General features: G+C 39.1%; 1 protein-coding gene across 6 annotated transcripts in view; it reads right to left on the reverse strand.

Moving 5' to 3' along the window:
- Positions 1 to 26,059, reverse strand: part of FBXO11 (F-box protein 11) — a 69,026-nt gene that overhangs the window by 1,339 nt on the left and 41,628 nt on the right. For all 6 annotated transcript variants that reach the window (XM_069009348.1, XM_069009347.1, XM_069009352.1 and 3 more), the window contains exons 5-22: positions 25,185 to 25,314; positions 24,099 to 24,182; positions 23,878 to 24,010; positions 18,730 to 18,836; positions 18,526 to 18,637; positions 13,426 to 13,532; positions 13,203 to 13,340; positions 6,964 to 7,181; positions 6,573 to 6,658; positions 6,397 to 6,491; positions 5,199 to 5,321; positions 5,009 to 5,094; positions 4,551 to 4,627; positions 4,297 to 4,440; positions 3,276 to 3,386; positions 1,980 to 2,087; positions 599 to 707; positions 78 to 176 (exon numbers count right to left, since the gene is read on the reverse strand). In XM_069009348.1, coding sequence (XP_068865449.1) covers positions 78 to 176; positions 599 to 707; positions 1,980 to 2,087; positions 3,276 to 3,386; positions 4,297 to 4,440; positions 4,551 to 4,627; positions 5,009 to 5,094; positions 5,199 to 5,321; positions 6,397 to 6,491; positions 6,573 to 6,658; positions 6,964 to 7,181; positions 13,203 to 13,340; positions 13,426 to 13,532; positions 18,526 to 18,637; positions 18,730 to 18,836; positions 23,878 to 24,010; positions 24,099 to 24,182; positions 25,185 to 25,314 — 2,067 coding nt within the window. The remainder of the gene's footprint in view (positions 1 to 77; positions 177 to 598; positions 708 to 1,979; positions 2,088 to 3,275; positions 3,387 to 4,296; positions 4,441 to 4,550; positions 4,628 to 5,008; positions 5,095 to 5,198; positions 5,322 to 6,396; positions 6,492 to 6,572; positions 6,659 to 6,963; positions 7,182 to 13,202; positions 13,341 to 13,425; positions 13,533 to 18,525; positions 18,638 to 18,729; positions 18,837 to 23,877; positions 24,011 to 24,098; positions 24,183 to 25,184; positions 25,315 to 26,059) is intronic.

The raw sequence follows: 26,059 nt of genomic DNA on the forward strand, positions 1-26,059 counted from the left end.
ACAACACAGAGAGACAGCTCTTAGTGGCCATTCCCTCCTGCTCCTGGAGCAGCCCCACGCCCTGGCTGGAAACGTACCTATCATGTCTAATGAATTCTACGTCGTGTCCTTGATGGCACTTCTTGATGCAGTTCACACAGATGGCGTTACGGTCTGTGGTGTTGCAGGTGTGACATCTGGAGGGAAAAACAAGCACATTAGGCAGTACCAAAACCTCAACAGCTCTCAAGGGAAGTGCTCCAGGAGGGTGGAGGAGCAGAATTCTATGCACTAAAGGGAAGAGGGTACACAGGACTGTAAAGTTTGAGAATTTTACATGAACTTGGATTTCATAGCACGCTTCTTTGTTACTTGTGTAGCAAATACAGTTGTGCTGTGCAACCCCTTGGGCTCAGGTTCACAGAAACAATCTGTTTTCCTCAACCCCACAGTTAATTCCACACAATGGGAACTTGTTTAGTCCTCTTCTGTTGCAGCTGAGAGAGAGCACACATTTGTGCATTCACTGACAGCCAGCAACTGTTCTAGGGGCCTTGCTGGAAGAGAAATTGGGTTTATTGGAAAGCCTTACTCTAGGCGACGGGAAAGAACCTGTTACCTGTAGAAGTCATGCATCGGGTAGCTGGTATAGCTTGAGATCTTATATAAACACTGGCCTCTACTGACAGCTTTCTCTATGGCATCTTGATTGTTCATTATTTTGTTATCTGTTGGGGGGAAAAAAAATCCAGAACTAATCACAGCTGGATCAATGACCTTTTTTCTTTTTGCTTGAGGCATTGAAGCAAAGGGCCCAATAGTAACAGTTAGTCCTATACCTGCATTTCAGTTCTGGCATTTAAGCATATAAAATCCTCAATGCCCACATGCCCAGAGTGCCATGCACTCCTGAAGCAAGCAACACTAGTTCCTCTTTGCACATGTGGCATAAAATACCTGATAGCCTCTATTTGAATACTCTTTATGAACTGAGCTGTTCATAAATGCTTAGAGACACACAAGCCTTCCTAGCAGGCTTAAGTTTTCTGCTGAGGAGCTTGAAACCCAATGTTCAAAAGCCTCTCATTTAGCATAAGGCCTTTTACACATCCCTTAGAAAAAGGATGGCTCTTTCCTCAGGAAAGTTTAGGAATAAGGTACTTTCCAACACAATGGAAGTGGAAATTAGGTCTGACCAGCTCCAGTACTTCAAAGATGTGTCCAAGGTACAGTGAATTTGATAATCTGCTCTGTTACTCAACTACCTCATCTTCCATCTAGTACCAAAGTGCACCTCAAAAAGTTTTGCCTGCTGCCAGCAGTGTCACAGCACTGACTGATGCCATCAGGAAGCCCAGGAGCTGGGAAGCAGAGAGCCAGAGCTTGTGTTTTAAGAGGTGCAAAGCATCCACAGGAAAAGGTTTAACAGACACAGGCAAGTATGTAAAAATCCTGCAAACGGATCTTTTTCTTCTAGAATAACCTCCTGGAGCTGTCTGGCATTCAAACCATCATTCCCATCTCATCCAAGAGGCTCCTGTCTCATGTACACTTCCCCACCATAGAAGAGAATTTTATGTATGTAAACTGTTCATATTTTCTGAAAAAAGTGTTTTGGGATTGTATTCATGCTTTTAGATCCTAAAAGCCAAGTGAGGCATGTTTCTTTACTGGGCACTTGCTTTTGGATATGCAAGAAAAAGACTTTCCATTGTACTAACTCAGAAGTCTGAGACGGGCCAAAGATAGGATCCAGTTCAGAAGTGATTTTGAGAGAAGAGCTTATCACAGTTTTAATATGACAGCAAAGCCTTAAGCTACCTTTGAAAGTGTCTGTCTAAAAATCTTAACACAGCTTAATGTGGCTCATTACCTTCACCTGAACCTTAGTCACAACTCAGCCTAAGGTGGTACCAACTGTGAGCCCCAAAGGGTACCATAAACCCAAGAGCCAGCACCAAACAAATGACCAAACACAAGCCAGGAGGACTCAGGCTCACCTTTCATCGTGACATTGACACCAGATGCTAGAAATAAACCTCCAAAGCGGTTGTTGAAAATCTGATTGCCTTCTAATGTTGCAGTCGCATGATTTGTTATTTCAATACCTTTAGTGGGTCAGGGGAACAAAGGAGAGAAAAAAGAGTGGCAAAGTTAAACCCCTGGTGGTTGTGCACTGGTACCTCTCTCGTGATCTACAGCTTGGTTGGTTGGTTGGTTGGTTGGTTGGTTGGTGTTTTTTTTAAGCCATCATAAACTCAAGGGGAAGAAAGGCAAATGACACAGCTACAACACGGCACTGTAATTTGTTATAAAACTGAGGTTAAAGTGCTGCTGTTGAATCCTTTCAAAGAGCTACAGCTGGCATGCATGGTTTCTGGGAGGAACAACACACTACTACTTTAACTGATAATATAATGGTACTACGATCATGTACATTTTTAAAGGGGATATGATTTTTGGGTTCTTAGAGCTGTCATCTTCATGTACATTTGAAAGTTCTTGTGCACATACCTTACCCTTTTTAAAATATCTTTTTAAAAAAGTTCTCAAGATGGGCACCTAAAATTCATTTCTTTAATTCTTAGCTTTTATCAGTAACCCGTGTCTTCCAAGTCATTTGTCCAGGACTGCTCTTGACAGCAACCTATCCTTCCCCCCCACCATACTGAAACAACACCTTTAGAGGCTCTTCTCAGAAAACTTGCTTCTTCTGAAAGAAAGATGGGAGAAAACTCAAGAATGCAATTTTAGTTGAAATGGAATGGAATGCAAGACGTATGAAACTGTGATGATTAAACAGTAAAATTGCAAAAAATCACTGTTAAACATTCTTCATCTCTTTTAGAGCAAGAAACGCTCATTTTTATAGTTCTTCAGCTTTGTGGAGTGAGAAAGTTGAACTTGAGATGCAATTCAAATCTCTTTAAAATGTAATTTGCTCTGTTTCCTAGGTTTTAAAGCAGTGATAAGATATTCATACCAGCATCCAGCACATCAACTACGAATATGTTGTAGACAACTTTACCAATTGCTTCTAAAATAAAATAATGGAAAGTATTTCACAAAAAAAAAAAAGAAGACAGAGTACGTGTCATCTCCCAACATGCTGTAATTCCAAGACTGCTGTAAATATACCCTGACTACAATTCTGAATTCTCAAGTGACTTTTAGTATACACTGAAGGATATCCCAGTCTCTTTTAAAACGTCTAAATACCATGGGGTAATAAAACTCAGAGTAAGCTTTGTGAAGAGCTCACTCCAAGCTTCCAAATTTGATTTAACAGCACAAACCTGCAGCAAATCCATCGAATATTCGGTTTTTCCTTAGCACAGGGTGGCTATTGGTGCTGATAAGAACACCAGCTTGAGCATTCCTGAAGATATCATTCTCTTCCAGAAGACCTATGACAGACCAACAAATGTGACATTTGAGCTTGGGAACATTTTCTGACCTGTAACCTTTCTGTGAAATGTTTTCAAAGGATGTGTCATAATCCTCCTAATAACTCCTTTCATTTGGAGAATATGCACCAACAGCACTGACATCAGTGATTCCAGTTTGAAGTAATTCTCAGTGTATAATTTTGGAAGTGTATTTTTTCAGTACACAGCATGGAATTTGGGATCATAGGCACTATTGCAGAAAACTAAGTCTTTCTGCTTTCCAAATTTTTCTTAAAATTTTTATAACACCTCTCTGTTCTTGTCTTCTAAAATGAGCAGATTGCCAAAGCCAAGCTTCACTTGCATTTTATTGTTAAAGCAGGACAGGATTACTTTAAAACACCGACTTAAAATTAAAGCTCACTTAGAGCAAGTGATTATCTGCAGAATATCAGAAGCTGCTATTAGGACACACAACAGTCAGGGGATTTCAGACAGGGACCACTTCTACATTTACAAGTGAACAAAAGATTCCTTAAAGATCTGTGGGTTTTTCCCCCTGAATCTTGGACACTGGCAGAACCTGAACTACTCACGAGCATGATTTTGGCTACATGACTTGAATTCAATACTGTGTTTCAGTCAACTGGCAAAGCTTACAAAAGCAAATGGGATAAAAGGACTGTCCTAAGCAGCAATCTAACAGTTATCTTGGATGAGATTAATTACCTCCCGGCCTCCCACAGATTTCAGTATTACTAATGTAATTAAGGCTAAAAAGCATTAGGGTATGTTCGCTGTAACTATTTTATCACTTCAGAAGACATGAGCTGTGTTTCTAAAGAGCACTTCAAAAAGAACACTGCTTAAACTGAAATTTAACTCTTATCCAGAATATTCAGTGTAAAACAGTAAGGGAAAAAGCTACCTCTTCCCCCATTAAATATACAGATGCCTCCATCTCTTCCATCATGGATTTTATTTCTTCTTAATGTAGGATTACTGTCTGTTTTAATCCATACACCAGCCATGGCATTATCAAAAATTTCATTGTCTTCTATAAATCCAAGCCCTAAAATTGAAGGGTGGAAAAAAATAAAATCAAAAAGTATAATAAATGAGAAGATAATATAACACCACAGAACACAAACAATTCGGGATAAACATAAAAAACAAACCTACCCGAATTATAGACCAGAATACCACCATTCTGACCACCCCAGATCTTGTTGCGTCTAATTTTGGGGTTGCTTCCAGTTCTAGAGTGAATGTAGGCAAAGAAGTCATTTTAAAGCCATTAAAAAGAAGTCATTTATAGTCATTTACTACATCCCAAGGCCAAACATCTCAAACACCTCTAAAGAAGTGCCCCATGGATCTCACTGCTTAAAAATCTTAGTAAAATATGGTTCTTTCCAAACATGCAATATCTTTACAGACTTCAAGGGCCACACATTCCAGTCAATACCCAGGCTGTATTTGTGGTAACTTTCTTCTAGGTTAAAGCAGAGGGTATTCAGACATATTGGATTTCAAAAAAAGTTATTTTTATAAACAAACTGACAAGAACAGCTAAAAAGACACAATAGAGCACATAACAAGCTATGTCTGTTTTGGCATAAAATCAGAATAAATGTTACCTTATCTGAACCCCTGAGTACATGTGATTATAGATGTCATTGTCTTCTAACACGCCATGTCCATTGTCATAAAAATAAACTCCAACCTAACACATCAAGAATTATATTATTAGTTCCAGAGAGTAATGAGGCATAAAACCACAAGACTTTCTTTTCTGTGGCCGCCTTGTAACCACAGAGCAAAACTCACTTGTTTCCCACTGTGTATTCTGTTTCTCCTCAAGACTGGAGTGCTCCCTGTTGTCACCCAGACTCCAGCCAATGTATTGCTGTAAACTTCGTTTTCCTCAATCACACCTTGTCCTTTTTCATGCTAAATACAAGACGGTGTAAGAGTTAAGAAAACCTGCTAATCATCAATACTCTTTCTCCTGCTGTACCCATCCCTCCCACCTCTGGCTTCTTTACCATAGCAAAGTAATTCCTTTCCATTTTGAGTAAGTTTTTTCTTTTTTTTTTTCTTTTTTTTTTTTTTTTAAATAACAGTTTATCATGATTTTGAATGTTTGCCATGAAACAAGGAACACCCTGCATGCAAATCATTCTGTTTCAAGGTTCTGCAGTGGTATTTGCAAATGTCTGCTGGCTGTTGGTAGGAGAGGTGCCTCCCCAGTGCTGTGCACTCACATGAAAGCCCTGGCTCATGGTTCTTAAACCTACACCCAGCCACGTCCCCCCGCTGGACAAAAAGCTGGCATGGCTCTGAAGGTCACCACCCCTACCACATGTCTGGGCTCAGAGGACAAACAACAGCTTTCTAAGTCAGGGGAAGAAGCTGTTCTGGTTAAATTTACTCAATGAAGAGATGAAGCTGCACACTTGCAGCGTTAGCTGGACCTTAGGTAACCTTTGGCAGAAAGACAGACACATATTTCTCAGAATCTGGTATTGCTTAAGGGAACCTGACATCTCTTTCAGTTCAGTAGGCAGAGGCCTTGCACATGTTGGGAATTGTGCTTTATTCCCCACTTTTTCAATACAACAATTCCAATTTCTACCATCCTGAAGGCAGTAGGAAAAAAATCTTCTCTGAGGTTAGTGGTAAACACATTACACTCCAAAAGAGCTGAGAAGACTTTTTTTTTTAAAAGTGATGACATACTACTATGAAAACTAAGCCTTTTCACAAAGCTTTCAACCAAGCAATGATGAAATTCTGTAATCTATCCCATTTTAAATATTTTACTCTGTAACAGGAATAATTTAGTGGTGTTCATAAAAGCCTTCATCTTTTAAATTGCAGCACCAGCTTCAGTCTCTTACCATGAACGTGGTTTATAATGTAAGGAACTCAAGCATTGTAAGGACAAACATTTCACACAGGGTACTTTTTCCCAACATTTCTAAAACAGAACACAAGTTTGTGCCTGTCTGTAGGCTGCACTTACTACATAAATTCCTCCATGTTGACCATCATGAATCTTGTTGTGTCGAACGATGGGACAGCTGTTTGTTCGAATCTGTATTCCTGCTAATGCATTACCTGTCAACAAAAGTGTTATTTAATACAACTTACACATTCATTTTTCTCAGAAATCAATATGCAGCAAGCAAATCAGCTTACCATAAATGTCATTTCCTTCAATAAGGCCTCTTCCATCACCAAAGATATAAACACCACCTTGATTCCCATTAAAAATTGCATTGCCCCTAAGAAAGAAAAAAATCCACATTGTGAAGTGATTCTAATACACTGTACAACACTACATATGTATGTAGTGGTCAGGACTGTACACCGTTCAGATTTAAAATAAAGAACTTATGTTCTGCTGCTTTGAGAAAGACCTACCTCTAAGTGTACACACAAATTAAAAATGCAGTTCAACTGAACACAGACAATTTCATTTCTACATATACAGGAGTATTTACAGCTCCTCACAAATTAAAGTGCACTTATCCCATCCCCATTAAATCTCTTCTTCTACACAGTAAAATATTAGTGAGGAAAACAATACCTTATTGTTGGGTCACTGTTTGAGGTAATCCAAACACCTGCAAAATTGTTTGCATAGATTTTGTTCTCTATGAACTGTCCTCTTCCTTTTTCATGCACATAGATTCCTCCAGTCTGGCCGTGATGGATTTCACAACGCACCACTGTTGGGTTGGCATATGCTTTCACTTCAAAGCCTGCTATCCTGTTTCTATGGATGTTGCAGCTTTCAAAATAACCCTTAAGACATAAAACATGCAGTTTCCTGTAAAAGTCCTTTTTAAAATGATGGTTATTCCCTCCCCTCCCTTCCCTTTAAATACAACCCTCATTTAAAAGGAAACTGTACCAAAATTGACAACATGTAAGTACTTATATAGCTAATTAAAACAACTCCTGACACTATATAATTTCATTTTTCCAAAAATAAAATGTTTCAAAGACAACTGTGTTTTCATCGCTATTTATGACTACTCAAGAAATACCATGAAAAAATGGCAACTCTAGATATAGCACATTAAATAGGACTCAGTATCAGGTTTCCTCAGCAGCTCCTAAGGATCAGACTCTTTTCTAAGGCCAGAAAGCCCACAGTTCCAACACAGAAAAGACAGTGCTATGGAGAAGACTACCTACTTGTTTTCAGACCAGGAACTATACACATTTGGCAAAAATATCATTTCTTTAGGAAGAAGTGTGCTAAATTTCTTTGAAACAACTGATCGAGATAAATTATATGAATGTGGGAGTTCAGTAATTTTTCCAGGGCTAGACTGGATTGAGTGGCCAAGCAGTACAATTTTTTCCTTTTTCCCTTTTTTAAAAAGGTGTACACTTAGACACTGTAACAGTAGCAGCAGGCCCACAACACAACTGTATTTAAACAAGAGCATTATGAACAGCATTGCTATGGGCAGGGAAAAAAAAGGCCACTGCACAAAGCCCATCCCAGGCACATTCCTTCCATGCCAACCATGAATTGGCCCATCTGAAAATTCACCTGGCAAAATAGTTGTTCCCTGCCCAATGATTTCTCTGATTCTACTTCATTCCAGGGCCTTGCCAAGTAATTGTGTCAGCTCTTTCACAGCATTTTCTTGACACAGTCCTAGAAGATTTTAATATTCCAAGTCATCCTATTCTTAAGGTGAACTTTAATGGTATTTCATGCCCATTTTGCTTAACCAGAAGAAAAACTAAATTGAAAGATAGGAAGCATCTCATCATTTCTGTCTCTCAGCACACTCGAGCTGCCCAACCCTTAAGCTCTGTCCAGCTGTTTGGCAGCTCAAGCCCAGATCCTTTTGGGAGACTCTGCCAGGCAGCTATTAAGGCCAAGAAGGTCAATACCCCTCCTCTGCACAGAGGGACTTTCAAGCCTTCCATTGCCTCCACCTCCTTCTAAGAATGGTTTTTAAGTGTGCTGGGTATCTGACTTGGGCTTTGTGGGGGTTTCTGGTTACAGTTCAACAGCTAACAGAAGAAGAACCTGGAGGACACAGCACCTGGCACCAGACAGTGCCAGGATTGCTAAGGGAAAAGAGGCCCCTATGATTAATAAGGAAGAAGGAATAAGGGATGCATGTAGAAAAAGTACTACTATCTTACACAAAAATACCAAGTAGCCTTCTGCTTGAAAATCCTAAATATTAAAAAGCAGCTCTGTACATCAAATTTATTTACAATTCCAGGCAAAGCATTAGCTGTGGACACAAAATAACAGCTACAGTGGCAGCTTGTGCAGGCAAGAACACTGCTACAGCCTGGTAAGATCTGAGCAGGCAAGGGAATAAGAAACAAACACCACAGCAGTGATAATGCTGATGTTCCCACCTGGCACACACTGTACAGAAAAAGATGTGATCACAAAGATGGGACCCTGCACAGAGGGAAAAACTCAGAAGACTTTTTACATCAAGACTAACTCAGTAATTGAACTTGGATTTTTTTTTTTCTTTCTGCATGTTGTCTAGTCTAACAAACACTGCTTTGAAATGCTTTAGAGTTGAAACTTTTATCTGATGAGATTTTGGTGCTGCTTTTCTTCTCAGAAGATTTTTCCCCCCTTTATTTATAAAAGGGCTTTTTTTCTTTCTCTGTTTTGAAGGTCACAACATTACAGAAACACAGAGGCATTTCATGTTACTGTTTGAACAACATGTGTATTAAAAAAAAAGATATAATTGTGTAAGATTTAACATTTCCTAAATATTTATTGAATCTGGTATTCCCAATAGGGTAGAAAAAAAAAACAAAATAAGAAAAAAAAAGACAACAGGAGACCAAGAGACAAAAAAGAGTAACTGCTTATGCTTATAAAAATTTGCTTTCCAAACCCTGAAAGGGTCCTTATTTGAGAGTTAGTGCATTTTATGAAAATTCAAATGCAACATATGATGAAAATCACATCCAAGATGCAAAACAAACCCTTTATTTTTATGCACAGCAAAAGGCAAATTGAATTTTTAATGTAGTCTGTATAGAAACTGGCATATGCCTAATTTTCTTTTGGATTTATATACCCATTTCTTTAAAATTATATGATTTGTAGTATCTAGAAGACTGAGCTGCAAACTAGGCATGATCACCCAACTTAGATACACACTGCTACACTTTTATTTCATCAGAAAGAAACCCCCCAAGCTTCTCATTTGGGAGCAACGAAAATGAAAACGGTTTTGCCTAGAGCCCAGCTTTCAACTGTAAAATTACGCTTATTCTTACATTAAATTGGAACTTCTCTGTTGTTTGCAAACAACTACAAAATACAATTTATGACAGATGCCTGGCAACTCATCTCAGGCACCTGAGAGGTCAGGGTAAGGCACCCAGGGCTGCCAATGCCACGCTGCATTTTTAATGCCAGCTTGTTAAACATTTGTCACAGCACTAAGGCAAATGTCAGGATATTGCCAGTTTAAAAAAAGAGGTTAAATTTCTACAAGTATCAAAACACAAAGAACAATCTGAGAACATGAAAGTGAAAAACAAAGCACTCTTGAACCTTTTGGAGACAGCATTCCAGCACAGAAGCCCACGGGAAAAGAATGTGTAGGGTAGGAATTCAGCACTGGAATGTACTTATCCCACTTCACAGTCAAAAACAATATAAAAAAAATTACAGAAAGTGACAGAAAAGAAGTGAGAGAAGCAAACATAGAAAATCCATTAATTTGTTTACATATATAGGATTTGTATCTAAAGGATACCACGTCACTGTCACTTAACCAGCATATAAACATTGCCAATGATGTCATTTCATTGACTCTATCAATAGACATGATGCAAAGATAGAAGGTGCTGCCAAAGCAGACTTTGAGACATGGGGGCACTGAATCTTTCAAAGGAGTTTATGACTATGAAATACTTTAATAATATTTGCAGCTGAGATAGACGCTATTCACACATTCTCTTTAATGTGCTACTGTTTCCCTTAAACAAAAGAGAAACATTTATTTCTATTCCACTTTGCTTGTGATACCACACTGATCACAGCTCTGAAACAGGCATTTCAGAAAATAGATCAAATATACTTTTATTTAAAATTAATCAAGTGAATTCAGCCTGACTTTTTAATTTTTTTTAATATTTCAGTGCTCATGTATTTAATATTTATACTTCAGTACTTAAACAAGAAGCAGCTCCTACCCAGACTTTCCAATTAACCCTCAAGCCTACACACAGACACCTCCCCTGCAGGAGTTACTGAAGCACTTTCCTTTACCATTTTTTTTAATAGCTGAAATCACTTCATTCCCTGTTTCCAAGTATGTTTAAGTCTTGAAAGGATGTATGGATATATGGACCCAGTGAAGCGGATTAGAAGCGTTTGCACAATATGTTACTACAGCTTAATGCAGTCCAAACAATGAGATAATATAAACCAAAGACATCTGCCACCACTCTTTGCAAACCAGCCAAACAACATCATCTCTAGAGAACAGAAAATGATGTAAAGCCATCCATCAGAAGGCAGCTGCCAGCAGGGCATTCTCAGCTGGTGCAATCTTGTCCAACACAGAACAAATATGGTCCTTAGGATGTAACTATCAGAGTGGAGAAGAGGCACCTATCAGCAGAATCCCACCATATTTCACCTTCCACTCACAAGACTTTATGCCAGCAGCAAAAATGGCAGCACTCTCTTGTGACCTGTTTGCCTTCCACTGAAACCAGAAAACCACAAATCCAACAGCTACCACTAGCACTGCCTCGGTCCTTTATCCCTGCCTCCCCAGCAACCTGGGCAAAAAAAGGAGAAAGGCCTCACTAGTTTCTATCCACAGTGGATTTCCTGTTAATGCTATTTCCAGTCTGCCAACTCTCAAAAACCTGAATAGGTCTGGGTTAGAACTTGCTGAGAGAGCACTTGATCCCACTGTCTCTATCACTGATGAATGGTACTGAATGGTACTGGTCCCAGTACAGACCACTGAGGGACAGGATTTAGCCACTGGCATCCACCCACTGGATGGAACTATCCAACCAATTCCACATCCCTGCATCAAATCCACTTCTCTCCAGTTTAGAGAAAAGGGTGTTGTACAGGAATGTGTCAAGGCCTTACAGGAGTCCACGTGAATGACATCCATAGCCCTTCCTTTCTCCACTGCTGCAGTCACTCCATCACAGACGGTCACTGGGTTCGTCAGGACCTGTCCTTGGTGAAGCTGTCCCCAGTCACCTCCCTGTCCTTTATGAGCTTTAGCACAGATTCCAGGAGGAGCTGTTCCATGACCTTTCCAGGCATGGGAGTGAGGCTGACAGGTTGGTACCTGCCAGGGTCCTCCTTTGTACCCTTTATTAAAAATGGGTGCAATGTTTCCCTTTTCCAGTCACCAGGGACTTCACCTGACTGCCATGACTTTCCCAACATCATGGAGAGTGGCTTGGCACCTACATCAGCCAGTTCCCTCAGGACTCTGGGATGCATCTCACTGGGCCCCATAGACTTATGTGCATTCAGCTTCCTCAGGCAGTCACAAACCTGATCTTCTCTTACAGTGTGAGTGACTTTGCTCCCACAGTCCCTGCTTTGAGGTTCATCCACTCAAGAGGTGTGGGAAGACAGACTGCCAGTAAAAACTGAGGCAAAATATTGCTGAGTACCTCAGCCTTCTCCTCATCTCTTGGTCGCTGCTGTTGCTCATGGCGGGGCGGGGTGATGTGCTTTTTTTGACATTCTTTTTCTGAAAGTACCTGTAGAATCCTTCCCTGTCATTCCTTGTGTGCCTTGCCAAGTTCAGCTCCATCCACGCCCTGCCCTTCCTGACCCCATTGCTACACAATTGGATGGTGTCTCTGGACTCTTCCCAGGTCACCTGTCCCTGCTTCCTCTGCCTGTGCATTTCCTTCTTGCCCTTTAGTCTCAACCCAGCAGGTCTCTTGCCTTCCTTTCCGGATTTCTTACATCTGGGGATCAAGAGCTTTCACACCCAATGGAAAGCACTCTTAGAAATCTGCCATTTTAAGAGTGACTAAAAGAAAACTGCTTGTTTTGCCATCTGGGCGTGGGGAATTGCAACTTTGTCATTCAAGCAGGAAAAACAATGATCTGGCACTCTTTGGAAGACATGCAGAATATTTTCCTAAAACAAATCAGCAAATTACCTTTTATTTTAGTGACAAAAAACTATTCTGTTTATTTCAAGGGCTATGAATCTCATTATTCACTATTTTACATGTAATTAGAAGTTATCACCTTCACCCCACACAAGTAAACATATTTATGAAAGGAGGCCTGAATTCTGATATGAAATTCTGTGTTAAAATTCCACAACTAATTCCCGGCTACAAAAGTCCACTTCCCAGAGAAGGTGTACATACCCTGTTTCAGAGTTTTAACATTAAAGGAAGGCTAAGTCTCCACAGAGCATTTTTTTTTCATTTCTAAATCATCCAGCACCTTATTTTTTGTTCCGTTTCAAAGGGAAAAGAATGAAGCATAAATGTAAGCCTACCATTTACATCCTATTTCAAGTAGTATTTTGTCACTGCAACATAATACAATGTAACAGGCTGCCAATCAATTGCAAAAAACTTGCTTAAACCTCTTTCACCTAAATTGTCTTTAAAGTGAAGTCTCCCACCTAAGGGCAAGAGAACAGCAGTAGGCATATTTTAAAGTATCTGTTCATGAGTAAATGCACGCTTTTTAAAAAAAAAACAAAAAACATTTCTCCAATCACAGGAGGCAAAAATTGAAGACTTTAGTTCTACAACATCTGTATTTCTTTCTTCAAAAGAAAACATGTAGGTTACCATGCCATGGTCAAAAGTGAAAACGCCAACGTCACGTCCGTGGTGAATGTGATTCCGTCTGATAATGGGATTCCCGTGGTTTTTAACCCAAATCCCTGCTAACGCATTATTGGATATCTCATTGTCCTCATATATTCCCTGGGAAATAAAAACATAAATTAAGATAGGAATCAAGAACAGTAAACAATTTTATCGAAATAAAGAAAATAATATGGAAAATTACCTGTGCATGGTCTGTAATATAAAGTCCAACATTTTCACAGTCGCTGATGTTACAGTGTTTAATAGTAGGACAAGCTCCCTGGCCACTAACACATACTGCAGAGCCAACTGGAAGAAAACAGTACAGTTACCATAGCTCCAAAGCATAGTGTATTTATAAATAGTCTGGCAGTGCTTTCGCAAGAAAAGTTAGTGTGAACTGATATTTAAAAAAGATCTGGCATGCACAGAGCCAAAGTACTGCAAGCCACTGCCAGAAAAACATTAAGTCATCATTTTGCAGATGCAAGAACCACTGTAGGAGTCGCTTTAAAATCACCCTGCCACGGTTAAACAGCTGCCAGGATAATGGTTTATATAATAATTCATGCTTATGAAAGTTCTCACTCATTTATTTCCCTGCATTAGGCCCACTGTATACTGACTGTTCACAGCAGAGGACAACAGAAATCTAACAAAATTCTCTGCTAATTACTGCCTTGTTTTACTTCCCTTTAAAGTTTCACAACTCAGTACTTCAAAGAAGCCAAACAGTAATTTTGTAGCATACAAAGACACCCTGTCTACCCAATGTTGAGCAGGACACAAGTGCACAATCTTGAGTACAGAACTAAATGTCAGAAACCAACAGGTCTCTTCCCAGCTGAATTACAAAGCTCCTTGAATGATCTGCTACCATACCATAACCCAGAAAACATGTATTTTCCAGAAAACTAGGACTCAAACTGCTCAGGATTTCAGCAGATCAGCTCAATTCCCTGAACTCCATGAAGTTATGACAACATGAAATTCCACAGCCACTAAAATCATCAGTGATTTCTGGAAGGTAAGAGCTTGTCTCAGGGAACCTGGCCTACATAACACACATTCCCCACAATTAAACATCACTAAATAAGCAAGCCAGTACCTGCTCTGTTAGTCAGTTTTCATGTATCTTTCTAGCAAAGTTCCACAAAGACTATGCTTAAATAATTCACAGACTCATTTACAGAGAGCTTATTTTTTTTTAATTCCTAAAGAAATTATTTTGATTGTCTAGTCTGGCCTTATGAATAATACAGGCTATACTAATTCCCTGAATTATGTCCTGCTTCAATTCTCGTAGCAGGAACTTCAGCATGTATCTCATAGAAACATATTTAATTTTGATAACTTGATGATTTCCAGCAACTGAGAAACCAGTATAAAGCTTGTTAGCTGGCTAGAGAGCTGCTGCCCTTTTAATTTACACTTTAATTGCTCATCTGAATTTCTCCAGCTTTGGCACCCAGTTACCAGTTCTCTTTACACTGGTGTATGCCATACCCAACGCACGCATGTGTTCAGTGCAAGCAATTTGCTCCTTCAGCTTTCTCCCTGATAAAGTAACAAATTGCAGGCACTGTGGTTTTCACTACAACTGAATTTTTCTGCTTTACCTTATATGACTTTCCATTGAACAGTTTCTAAATTTTCCAGCATGTTGCTATGGTCACCAGAAAGGAGCACTTCATTCTGAAGCAGGACTAAGCAGAGGCGTTAGCACAGTCTCTCTACTTCTACTCAGTATTCCCACAGGTGTAACTAAGGATCACAGCAGTTCTTTTGGCCACTCGACTACATGAGGGCTAATATTTAGCAGTTTATCCACAGCAGCCCTTAAAGCTTTCCCCAGCTTTCCAGGAGAGAGGTTTATCACTCAGAAATGGGAACAAAAGCAAGTTGTGTGTATAACTCTGCACTTGGTCGGACTAATGTGAGTGGTGCTTGACAGTCCACCTATCAGGAAGGTCACAGCAACCCATCCTCCTGCTTATTTATACAACTGTAGTTATATTACATTCATATTGTACCTAAAATACTCTATAATAAAGTCCTCATTGTCTACAGGACTCATCAATATGGATCTTTTTTCCTTTCTGCAAGTCAAGAAGTCATCTTTGAAACAGCCACAATAAAAAAAAAAAATCCATTAGTTACCCTGAAAGTTTTTTTTCATCTATATGGTGTGTGCTCTGGTCATTCTGTAGAACTTTAATATTTTAAGGCACTATGTGTTGAAGTCAACCATTTTTCAAGGATCTGTGTAATTATACTGGGACTGCTGCCTTCTTTTGATCAAAGAAAGTAATCAAAAATGCCAACAGTGTAATGCAACCATTGTAACTCTCTGTAAATACACACTAATTCCATTCATCATACATTTTAAATTCTTGATGGACCAAACCCCTGCATTTATACCTTATCATTCTACCCAGGATCAATAGGCAGTACTCCTGCCATACTTTCATCCTGTGTAGTCTCCTCCCTGCCACCTCCCCCAGGGACAAAGACCATCTCATCGAGGTTTCAAGTTACCACTGATACACAATGGGAAGCCAGAGAATTTTTTGGCCAGTTCTTTTTAAACTCCTGCATGATTTTAGAATGTCTATTTTTACAGCTGTTTAACCTCATCCAGAGTTACTGTCAAGAGTGGAACGTGTTTTATTACCCCTCTAGGGGATGAGGGCATTTATCATTCCTGCCTATTCTCATTAAATATGGAACAAAAATTACACAACACTTTGCCATTCAAATTTTTCCATTCTATGATGGATCAGCATCACTGCTAAAACTCCCTTTGTTCCCCAAATTAAGACACAAGCACTGTCTCTTCTAGACAGATGTTGCATCTTGTCTTGTTTATCAACTTCTTTGTGGCAGTAAAGTGGTATTTTGATGGTGTGTTTTTATTTTGGAGGGAGATCCCCAGTTTCCTTCAATTCCTAATTTCCTATTTATATTAACTGTTAACAATGCCTTGTTTCTTGTATTTTATAACTGCTTTCACTCCTCTCCTTCTGTCTCTTTTTGTGAGACTGAGGAGCTATGGATTTTTGGAACCCAGTGTGATGTTCTAAAAGCATACCTCTATCACATTTTGCTAATTTAAATGATAGCAATCTTTATTATGACTCACTTCACTGGACTTGAGTATTGATTGTGTGAAATTGGTCCTTTTGGAGTACAAACCACACGTAGTATTGGTTTAAGCTTTGCTTGGTTTACTCAAAATATAATGACTGCACACACTTTAACAAATATTAAAATTTTTAAAAAAAGGAACATTGCCATCCACTACTACTTTTATCCATCAAGGTGAGGACCAACACAGATTTCTTCCACAATGGATGCAACAGAACCTCTAGACTCAGGATCTTGCCATTTAAACTTTATTTGAAAATATTTCTAAAGATGCTTTGGACTGGCAGAAGGAACCTCCAACTTAATTCACTTGCACTTACATAGCTCCCATCTTTACATATGACATACATTAAAAACTTTACACATGACATAATGCAGAAATATGCTTTAATGCAATTAGGAGATCTACAGAAAGGGTATCAAGCATGTGCTAGGAAAGAGGTTTTGAATACCTATGGATCAATATTTCAGAGACATCAATTATCTGGAAACAGTAAATGCCTTTTCTGGCAGACTGCCATTCCTCCTCCCTTTTTACACAAACTTAGTACTTCCTGAGTAGGCTATAGTATGGCTTGGTAGGATTAAAAAGCCAATAAAACTTAATAATCAGTAAGTGATGATAGTGTAGCCTACACACAGCCTCCAAAATTGACTAGAAATTTTAATTTTGGAGAAGAGAATCAACAACTCAATACAGTAAACATTCAGAAATCCAGAGTCTTGGAGGGAGCAAAACTTCAAAATTCTCAGAAATGGGAAGTGATCATGAAAAAAATTACTCAAAACTTAATTTTAATAAACAACTTTCACAGAAGGTAGCTTATCTATAAGCATGTTTGAATATGAAGTCATGCAGCTCTTCAAACTACTTTAATAATCAAGCTGAATGTGGTCTTGTCTAATTCCTCTCACTGGTTTCCAGGGTCCCCAATTGCTTTATGATAAGTTCCAGAACACCTTTTCTTCGTATACTCCAATTTCCCAGTATTAGCATTAACACTGGGATACTGGGACACTGGGAGCAGCTCGCTGTCCTTTGCTCCTCTTTTCTCATTTTAACACTTCCAAGTATTTGCTGATGTGTCTCCAATAAAAGAGATGGTGATGCAAAACAGAGCTGCAAAGCATAGAACTGCCTTGACCAAGTGCAGTGCTTTATCACCCAAAACCTCCAAGAAAGCACATCTTCCCTCTAGAAGGCACAGACCAGGAATCCATCTGCCATGCTCATCATGGTTCCCTGCAGTATTCTTCACAGGCAGTACCAGGAAAGTGTAGTTTTTATATCTAGTTGGAAGAACTCTTTTCTTTTTTCCTTGCCTCTATGTTGAGCTGAGTAATCTCCATGCACAGTCTGCTGCACAGATCCATTCCCTCTCCCTAGCTGACCTGGGCAATGGGAAGTTCATATGGCCATTTCCATGTGAAGACTCACTATCTTAATTCTCCTGAACCTCTTCTTTCTGACACTCCAACTCCACTCCATCTGGCTGTGTTTGAAGATGTTAAACTTGCCATGGCTTGTGTCTAGTGATTGCAAACTGTCATGTCTTCCTGCCAGTGACTTTAACTGCAATCCAGCTCCTCATTTCCAGACTCTGACCCATTCTTTCCTGAGTCTACATTACTGATCTTTCCCAAATCAGGCAATATCAATTCCTCATTGTTGCTGATGATGAAATGAGTCTTTCAACACTTCTGCCTGTAGAGCTACTACTCATCCTCTGAGTATGTCAAATCATTCCACTTGTAACTGCTAAGCTCAGCTCACTTCCATCTCGTGACTGTTTAATGACATCGATCCCAATACTGAATTATCACAACAAACCTAATGAACAAGTCCCATGTGTAACCTTTTCAAATGCCCCATCCTGCCAGCTACAACTACACACCAAACCCAGGTATGTTTATTGAACTGTCACTTCTCAGTTTCAAACCAACTGGCCGAAGAGTCCAAACAGATTCTAACAGAAGACCAACTACACATTATCACAGAGGTTTTGGACACAAAGAAGTCACTCTAATAGTGATGCTCCAAGGCAATTAAGGCTTGCAGACCTGTATTGAATACCTGCATCAAAAAATAAAAATATGCCAATAGTAATCATACTCAATTTGTTGTGTTTCTTCAAACAATAAAAAGCCCACTAACCTGTACAAGTACTTCGAATAATACAGTGATCTATAATTGGACTGCAGTTCACGGTAATCTCTAAGCAGTGGTGTGCATTGTGGTGCTGAGCAGATTTGTCATCAGGGTTGAACTGAAAAATGAAGAAAACAAAAGTGTTGTATTTAACTGCTCAGGCATTAAAATAAACTTTTTAAAAGATGTGCTTAAGGTTGAGATTCTTACCCTGATTGTCATATATCCAACATAGGCATCTTCAGAACCCTCCATAAAAACGAAGGTGGAATCTCTAGTGTTTTCTATTATAACTTTATCTGCTACTTTTCCAGGTGCTGCAAAGGGAACAATTAGTAAGTCTTAGTTTATGCTGCTGAAAAAAAAAAAAAATCCTCAAAATACTTACAGAATTCTGTTCAAAGCAACAAAGGAAAATTAACACTATTGTTGGCACATAGTCTTCCTGTCAAAAGAATCTTAAAAAAGGAAGTTTCGAAGACAACAAAGAAACTAGTCTTTAACTAAGACAATCTAGCACCAATTTAGTAATATCTAGTACCATGTGAAAAGCCTTCTCTTTTGCAGAGCTGGTTTGGACTACTACTTACAATGAACAGCTTAAACATGGATACTAGGCTAGAGGCAGTTTAACTCTGTTCCAAGCACAATTTCTTTTGGTATTCTAAACCCTTCTATTAATGCTAAAAACATACATTTCATCACTGAGATGAACCACTATTTGCTAATCTGCCCATGACCTACAAGTGACCTCCCCACACTTTTCAAATGTAGGATTCAGAGTTTTGAACTGATATCCTAATTATTCGTTAGGAAAAAAAGGAATTAGATTGAACTATACCACTGGCTGTATGTACAGAAGATTGTAAAGTGGTTCACTTGCAAAATGCCATAATGTGCCATTTGATTTCCTGTGCTATCAGCGAGGCTCTGGTCAATTCTTTACCCTTAATCCAAAGGCAGGCGACGTTTACGTCGGGATGGCATGAGCCAGCAGAGGGAGCACGAGTTAACAACAGCCACCCCCTGGAATAAATTCAATGACGCTCATTCACAAGCAGGATTGTTTGTCTGATTCAAACCTGCACATTAAACATGCAAGCCAGAAGCAGCCTTCCCTCAATACACCAAATGCAAAGGTGGAAGTTCCATGTACTATAGCAGGTAACTTATCAGATAGCATTTTAAACTGTTTCCAACTCAACACAAACATGAGCAGGCATTTGCCCTAAATTCTGTATTTTAATTGAAAAGCCTACACACAGGATTCCTCATGAGCAGATCCTTTTCTGTTGTCTGTTGACATTAGTACAGAAAAGTGGTATGTCCTGTTCTTTGTCACTCTGGCAGAAAGATGTCAGTCAGAATGAAGCAACATTTACAGTATTATCCAGCTTGTTCTCACTATCTAAAAGCCCAGTCTCCGCTTTCATTACTGCAAAACTGCAAATATTTTAAGGTAGTCTGGCTCTCCTCTACACCACTATTCACTTAATACTAGATAACAACTTGAAGAGGCTTTGATGAGGAGTTGTGTCACCATGCAAAACATATTTCTGTGGTTTGGTAACATTTCTATATATTCACCATGGTGCAAATGCAGCGGCATAAACAAATCCATGTATTTCAGCACATGAAAAGGAACAGCACCACAGTACTGCAGGTGAACCAAACCCAGGAAATAAACAGAGCTCCTAGGAGGATACAAGAGCCATAAATCAGTATCAGAATTGTGTTCCCTCTCAGGGTGCCACAGAAAAATTGCACTTCACACTGGATGCTCTGAAACACTGTTAAACAGACATTTGTGGAATTGTTTGCAAAGCACTTGGATCATGTTCTCTACAGACACCTTCCTCTCAGCCCACAGGTTCCTAAACAAGCAGTAACTTCCGAGTTGGCAAGGTCCCAGAATGCCCATCATGGAACATGCCAGTCAGTAAGATCACTGCACTTAGATCTCCCCAGGAAAATATGGAAGACTTCCTTAAACATTAGTTTCATTCTAAATGCACCAAGGAAATTCTCTGCAATGTTCTACTTAATCTTTGCAAAAACATCCTTCAGAGAAGTATCTCTATTTCAGGTTTTGGCTCAGGCCACTTTAGAAAAAAGAAACCAGTATAAGAATCGGAAACGGAAGAAAAGGGCCACTAATCTTGTAATCAAGCAAAACACAGCTCCCAAGAACTCAATTTGCTGAAACCTAAGGGAGTCATGTTCCCCAGGATCAGAATTCATGCTCAGCTTAAGGACCATGTATAGACTGTTTAGAAATAATGGAACAGAAAGCCTACAGTAAGGGACTGCCTAAAGAAATATAAATTAACTGGATGTTGCCTCAGAATTATTTAATTCCTCAAAAGGAATAAAACAATTTCACTTTTCACTGCATTAGAAGACAAAAAAATCACTATACATTCTACAGGAGCTGTGACTCTGTCCAATTGTACCAAGCAAAAAACATATACTCTTTTAGATCTTACAGTCTACAAAAGACCTACACCACAAACGTCTAAACCATTCCAAAATAAAGCTTTCATTTCAAAGATGCAGAATGGGTATTTGAAGAAGAGCTCAGGCATGTGGCAGTACTCTTGCACTCTAAAGTAAAAAAATAATCCAATTATGATAGTTTCCTTACCATTTCAGATTCTTCCACCCTTACAATTGCAACAAAAATTTTTACTGGTTTTACTAATTTTTTTTTCCCTTGACTGAAGAATCTGTTGATAATCCCTTTTCACTTACTTGCACATTATTTAAGTCAAGTGGAAAATAAAGGGAAAAGATGAAAGCTGTAGCTCTGAAAATACACATTCAGTGAAGATTCTCAGATCAGGACACGTCTGTACAACTGCTGAAACTCAGCCAGTTGGGAGATTTTGTGTCTTGAGTGAGATGAGCACTCCATGGAAGGCTCCTATTCCTGCAGCAAACACACCCCCCCTTTCCAACCCTGGAAAACATAATTCTTTTAAGAAATTCAAAGGTATTTCTGTCTGCTGAACCAGATACAACCATTTCCTTACAGAACCTCTCCTCTTGCTTCTTTCTTGGCAATTCAGATATGCCACAATACTAGTAATACTTCCAAAGCCTTCCTTCTGAACCAACTGAACCTTCACACATATTTAAGGGAAGAAATAACCCCAAAATTAAACAGAACAACAAACTCAGAATACCAGGCATTATTCTGTAAGCACATTTTGCTTACGTGAAAGCAGAAGCTTCTTGCAAAGCTCAAGGTATGTTAAGCTGCCTTTCTAACAACGTTGTGCTTCTTCTAAAGCCAGAAGAAGAAACTATTAAAGCAATTTGAGTAGAAATGCAGAGAGATTTGGTGCTGCCTTAATCCTACCATTCTGAAAAGCATGCCAGACTGAGCAGAGAAGAGGTAGTTCTCCAAGGCTTAGCAGTTCACTTTAATTTGTTTTCTTTTCCAGTCAAATGAAAATTGACTCTCTCTACAATGTCACTCACCATTCAGTGGAGAAAGTCTGAGGAAGTGAAATCAGCAGTGCCAAAAACTGAAATATAAATACGTCTAGCATTTCTGGATTCCTCTTGGAGGTTTTGTTCCCCAAGACAGCTATTCAGTTACAAAAATACACAATGAAGATCCCTGGCTTTTAAAGGACTGTACTTAAGATTACTGTTTTTCTGAATAACTTAGGTTAATTCCAGAGGAAGGGAAAGCAGATGGCTTTTCAAAACTTAAAAGGAGACAGAGAACATGCAGAAGTTTACCCAGATATCAAAGATATCATTTCAAGTGTCATGAAGCGATTGAGAAATTTTATATCTTAGGACAGTGCAGTTAATACAATGCACTGTAAAATAAACAGTAAAATACAGTTTCTCTGTATTTTAAGCACTTCATGAATATGACTCTTCATCCTCTCTGTGAAACAGAAGCCAGGGGTTATTTGTCTATGGCCACATCTCCATTAGCAAGCACTGCAGCCTAACACAGGAGTGGTACCACAGAGGGAAACAGTGCTGAGGATGAGCCATTCCCAGCACACACTGCAGGACAGCAAGGGGAGAAGAGACTGACTTAGGAGTAGTCCTCAGCAGGTCCCTCTGACTGAACACACACTGGCTACTGAAGGGCAGTAAGAGTATTCCAGGAATATGTCTCTTAAATTAGTCTCATCCAAAAGGAATCCAGTTTGTGCTCCAAAAGCTCTCCACAACACAAACCAAAGCACTGTAAGTGGGCACGTTCAGAATGTTAGCTCCAGAAACGTAGTCACAAACTGACAAACTCACATACTAACACAGCCACATCTTGCAGATCTGTGGGGACAAGTTTTGAGAGTAACACTGGAACAATCTGACTGCATTGCTCAAAACCATTCTCCCTGCCAAGGCTGCAAAACCCAGGCAAGAAGTGCCAGAACAGCCTCACTCAAGAACAAAACAGTTGGTATGGAGAACAGATAAATACCCAAAAAGAGGGACTCTGCAAAACAAAGAAAATACACATACAAAACACACCCACCAAAACAAACAAAAAACCCCAAACCCAACACTCTCAATAAAACCTACAACCCAGTAAACCCATCCAACCCAGAGAGACAGCTTCTCAGAAAACACAAACAGCAGGTAATTCAGTTCTTGGTCACCACAGGAGCAAGAGGTCTGAGATCCCTTAACCAAAATCTCTACCAGACAGTAATGCAGCCTGAATTCCCACCAGTTATCATGCTACTGGGAATTAGCATGCTCCTAACTAATGACAGGAAAAGCAAGGAGCTTCACAAGTACCACTGTTTGTAGCCTGGTATATTATATTAACTTCCTAAACCCTTCCTATTCTCTAAGTCTTATTTCCTTCTCCATAAAGGTTCCTGTTCATAGGAACAGTTGGCAGAGAATAGAGAAAGAAGCTCCAGTCTCAGAATCTTTCTGCTGGATGCTCTCATTTCCTTCCTCAAGATGGAATTATGATGCTGAAGAAAATGGGACAGATACTAATTTGGGCTTGTTCCCACTGCTGGTTTCTTCTCTGGAGATGGGTTTTTTATATATATATATATATATATATAAATGTAAAAACTTCAGCTGCAGTCCTGTAACTGAGCAAGCTTTCTAACAAATTCCATTTTTTTTTCTCCTCATGAAATAAAAAGATAAATTAAGTTATTCTGAGAACTAGAAGCAGACAACAGTACTTAACTCTGAAGCATGAGCTACTTTTGAGTTAGTGACACTTGTACAAGAAACACTTAATTGCTAGGCAGATGAAGAAAGATGGGCATTTATACTGGATATTTAACACACCAGAGTATCATGGTAATTAAGGTGGTAATTAACACAAGCTTGAGACAGTGATGCTCCCAGTTTACATACCTGCACCAATCATGGTGATTGGAGATTCTATATATATCCATTCATCAGTATATATGCCAGAGTGAACAAAGATAAGTCCGTCAAAATGAGCTTCTTGAACTCCACCAAGAGCATCCTCAATGGTATCATAATACTAGAAGAAAAGGGACAAATTTAGAGTAATGTCCATTTCCATTTATATAGATACATAAACATTTTAAAGAACTGCTTTAGAAACATACCAACATATTTTCTCTTCCTTTGTATCTTGTAGGATTACTGTAGAAGTGTTCGGCAAAGCCTGGCTTTACATGTGCTCCTTTGTACTGAAACAAGGAAAAGAGTTTGTGATAAGCTTGCAGACAGGTGGAATGCACTGACAGGAGATCTACTAATTCCCTAATTAACAAGCCACTTGCTGATATCAGTTTGTCCCAGAAGTAAGGATCATATACTGACCTCCCACTGTAGGCACACAATTTGAAATGACACCACCAAAAAATGTCTGAGCCTAAGGGAGTGATCAACTAAGCCGAGAGACCAACTACTTACACAGGCAGAAGCCTCGAAACTGACTGAAAAGCTTTGTATACCCGTCCTTACTTCCATCTCTTGGTTTTCTAGCAGCTTGCCACAAAAACTGTGTTTATATGGTGAGTAAAAGAGAATTCCACACCTTCACTTATGATTGAATACTAAACAAAGAAGCCAAGTCAAGCATTTGTCCTCAATGCACTTCAGAAATTCATTAACCACCAACACATGGCATTGTGTGATACACTCACCTCAATGTTTATTTCTCTTACTTATGTTTTCCTAATATCATGCCTGGCCGTTCCTTCAATACCTTTGAAATTCTGGATTAGAGGTGCAATCACATTCCTTAAAGAAGACTTGTTTACCTCCAGTCAGGCCAGCTGTAAATCACTATTAGGCCAAGGGATATTATCAATATATGTTTGGTTCACCAGAGGAAGATGCACACAAATCTGATACCCAGCACACACACTGGTTTAGTAAGATATGACAACAACATCTTTCAAGTTGTGAGTGTCAGACCATGACAGTCTCTTACACAAAATTTCTGTGATGCAAAACCCAACATAGAAGAGCTGGATACTCAAGGACTCCACTGTACCATGTGGTATCTCTCTAAAGTGTGCCTTAAAATGGGAAATAACTTCTGAATTCTCCCTACTGCATAACAACCACAAGGATCTTAAAGTCTAAACCCAAGATAATTACTATTGTCATCCACATTTCAGAAGTTGGTGTTTTTACTTTTATAAATACCTATAAATTTGAATATAAATGAATATAACTGTTACCAGCTGCTGGAAGCTTTCTTTCCAGGGATTTGGATGCTCGTATTCTTCTGGATTAATCTGATAAAATTTACCAGGTTCAGGATGCATCATTGGACGAGTGTACTCAAATACTTCCATATACAATCTTTTCCTGAGGAGAAGACAAAATTAAAGCGTGTCTGATTACGCTTCCATTTTAATATAAAACCAAAGGCTAAAACTTGGGGTTTTTCCTAACAGAATTTGCCAGTCAGTGACAGCAAATACGACCAAAATCAGTACCTACCACTTAAAACCAATTTTTATGTTGTACTGACTTTTGTGGTTTTCTGACAAAAATTTTTATGTTTTACAATCCAAGAGAAAAGGTTCTCAACATGCAATTTTTATGAAGAAACTTAAGTTACACTATTTGTGAATCAAACTGTGCATTAACTACAGCGTTGCTTTAACACTTACAAAAGCTAGTAGCACAAGTATAACAAAACTTAAGACCAAGTGTGCCACCACCTCTTCCTCACCTTGCCAAAAAAAGACTGAAAAATGCATTCACTGAGAACAAGTGATGCACTGTATTCCAAAAAGAGTTCATCAGTGAACAAACTACAGTGGTTTAAAAAGAAGAAAATGGCACACAGCAGTTGGATTCTTTTCATTAGTGCCAGAATGCAAATAATTGCAGTGTCCGAGCCTGCTGATATTAAGCCCAGACTTACAGGACGCCACTGAATCACAGAGGTTGTGGTTCATCTGACAAGGTATCCACAAAGCTGTCTTTAGGACAGGAAAAAAGGGGTAGTTCTGTGATGTTATTTTATTATTTTTCTTTTGGTCTAAATTTTTACTTTTAAAACAAAGCAGCTTAAGAAACATGCTGGGTTTTTTTTTTTCCCCCT

This window comes from Aphelocoma coerulescens, chromosome 3 (genome assembly GCF_041296385.1).
Source record: "Aphelocoma coerulescens isolate FSJ_1873_10779 chromosome 3, UR_Acoe_1.0, whole genome shotgun sequence".
Taxonomy (NCBI): domain Eukaryota; kingdom Metazoa; phylum Chordata; class Aves; order Passeriformes; family Corvidae; genus Aphelocoma; species Aphelocoma coerulescens.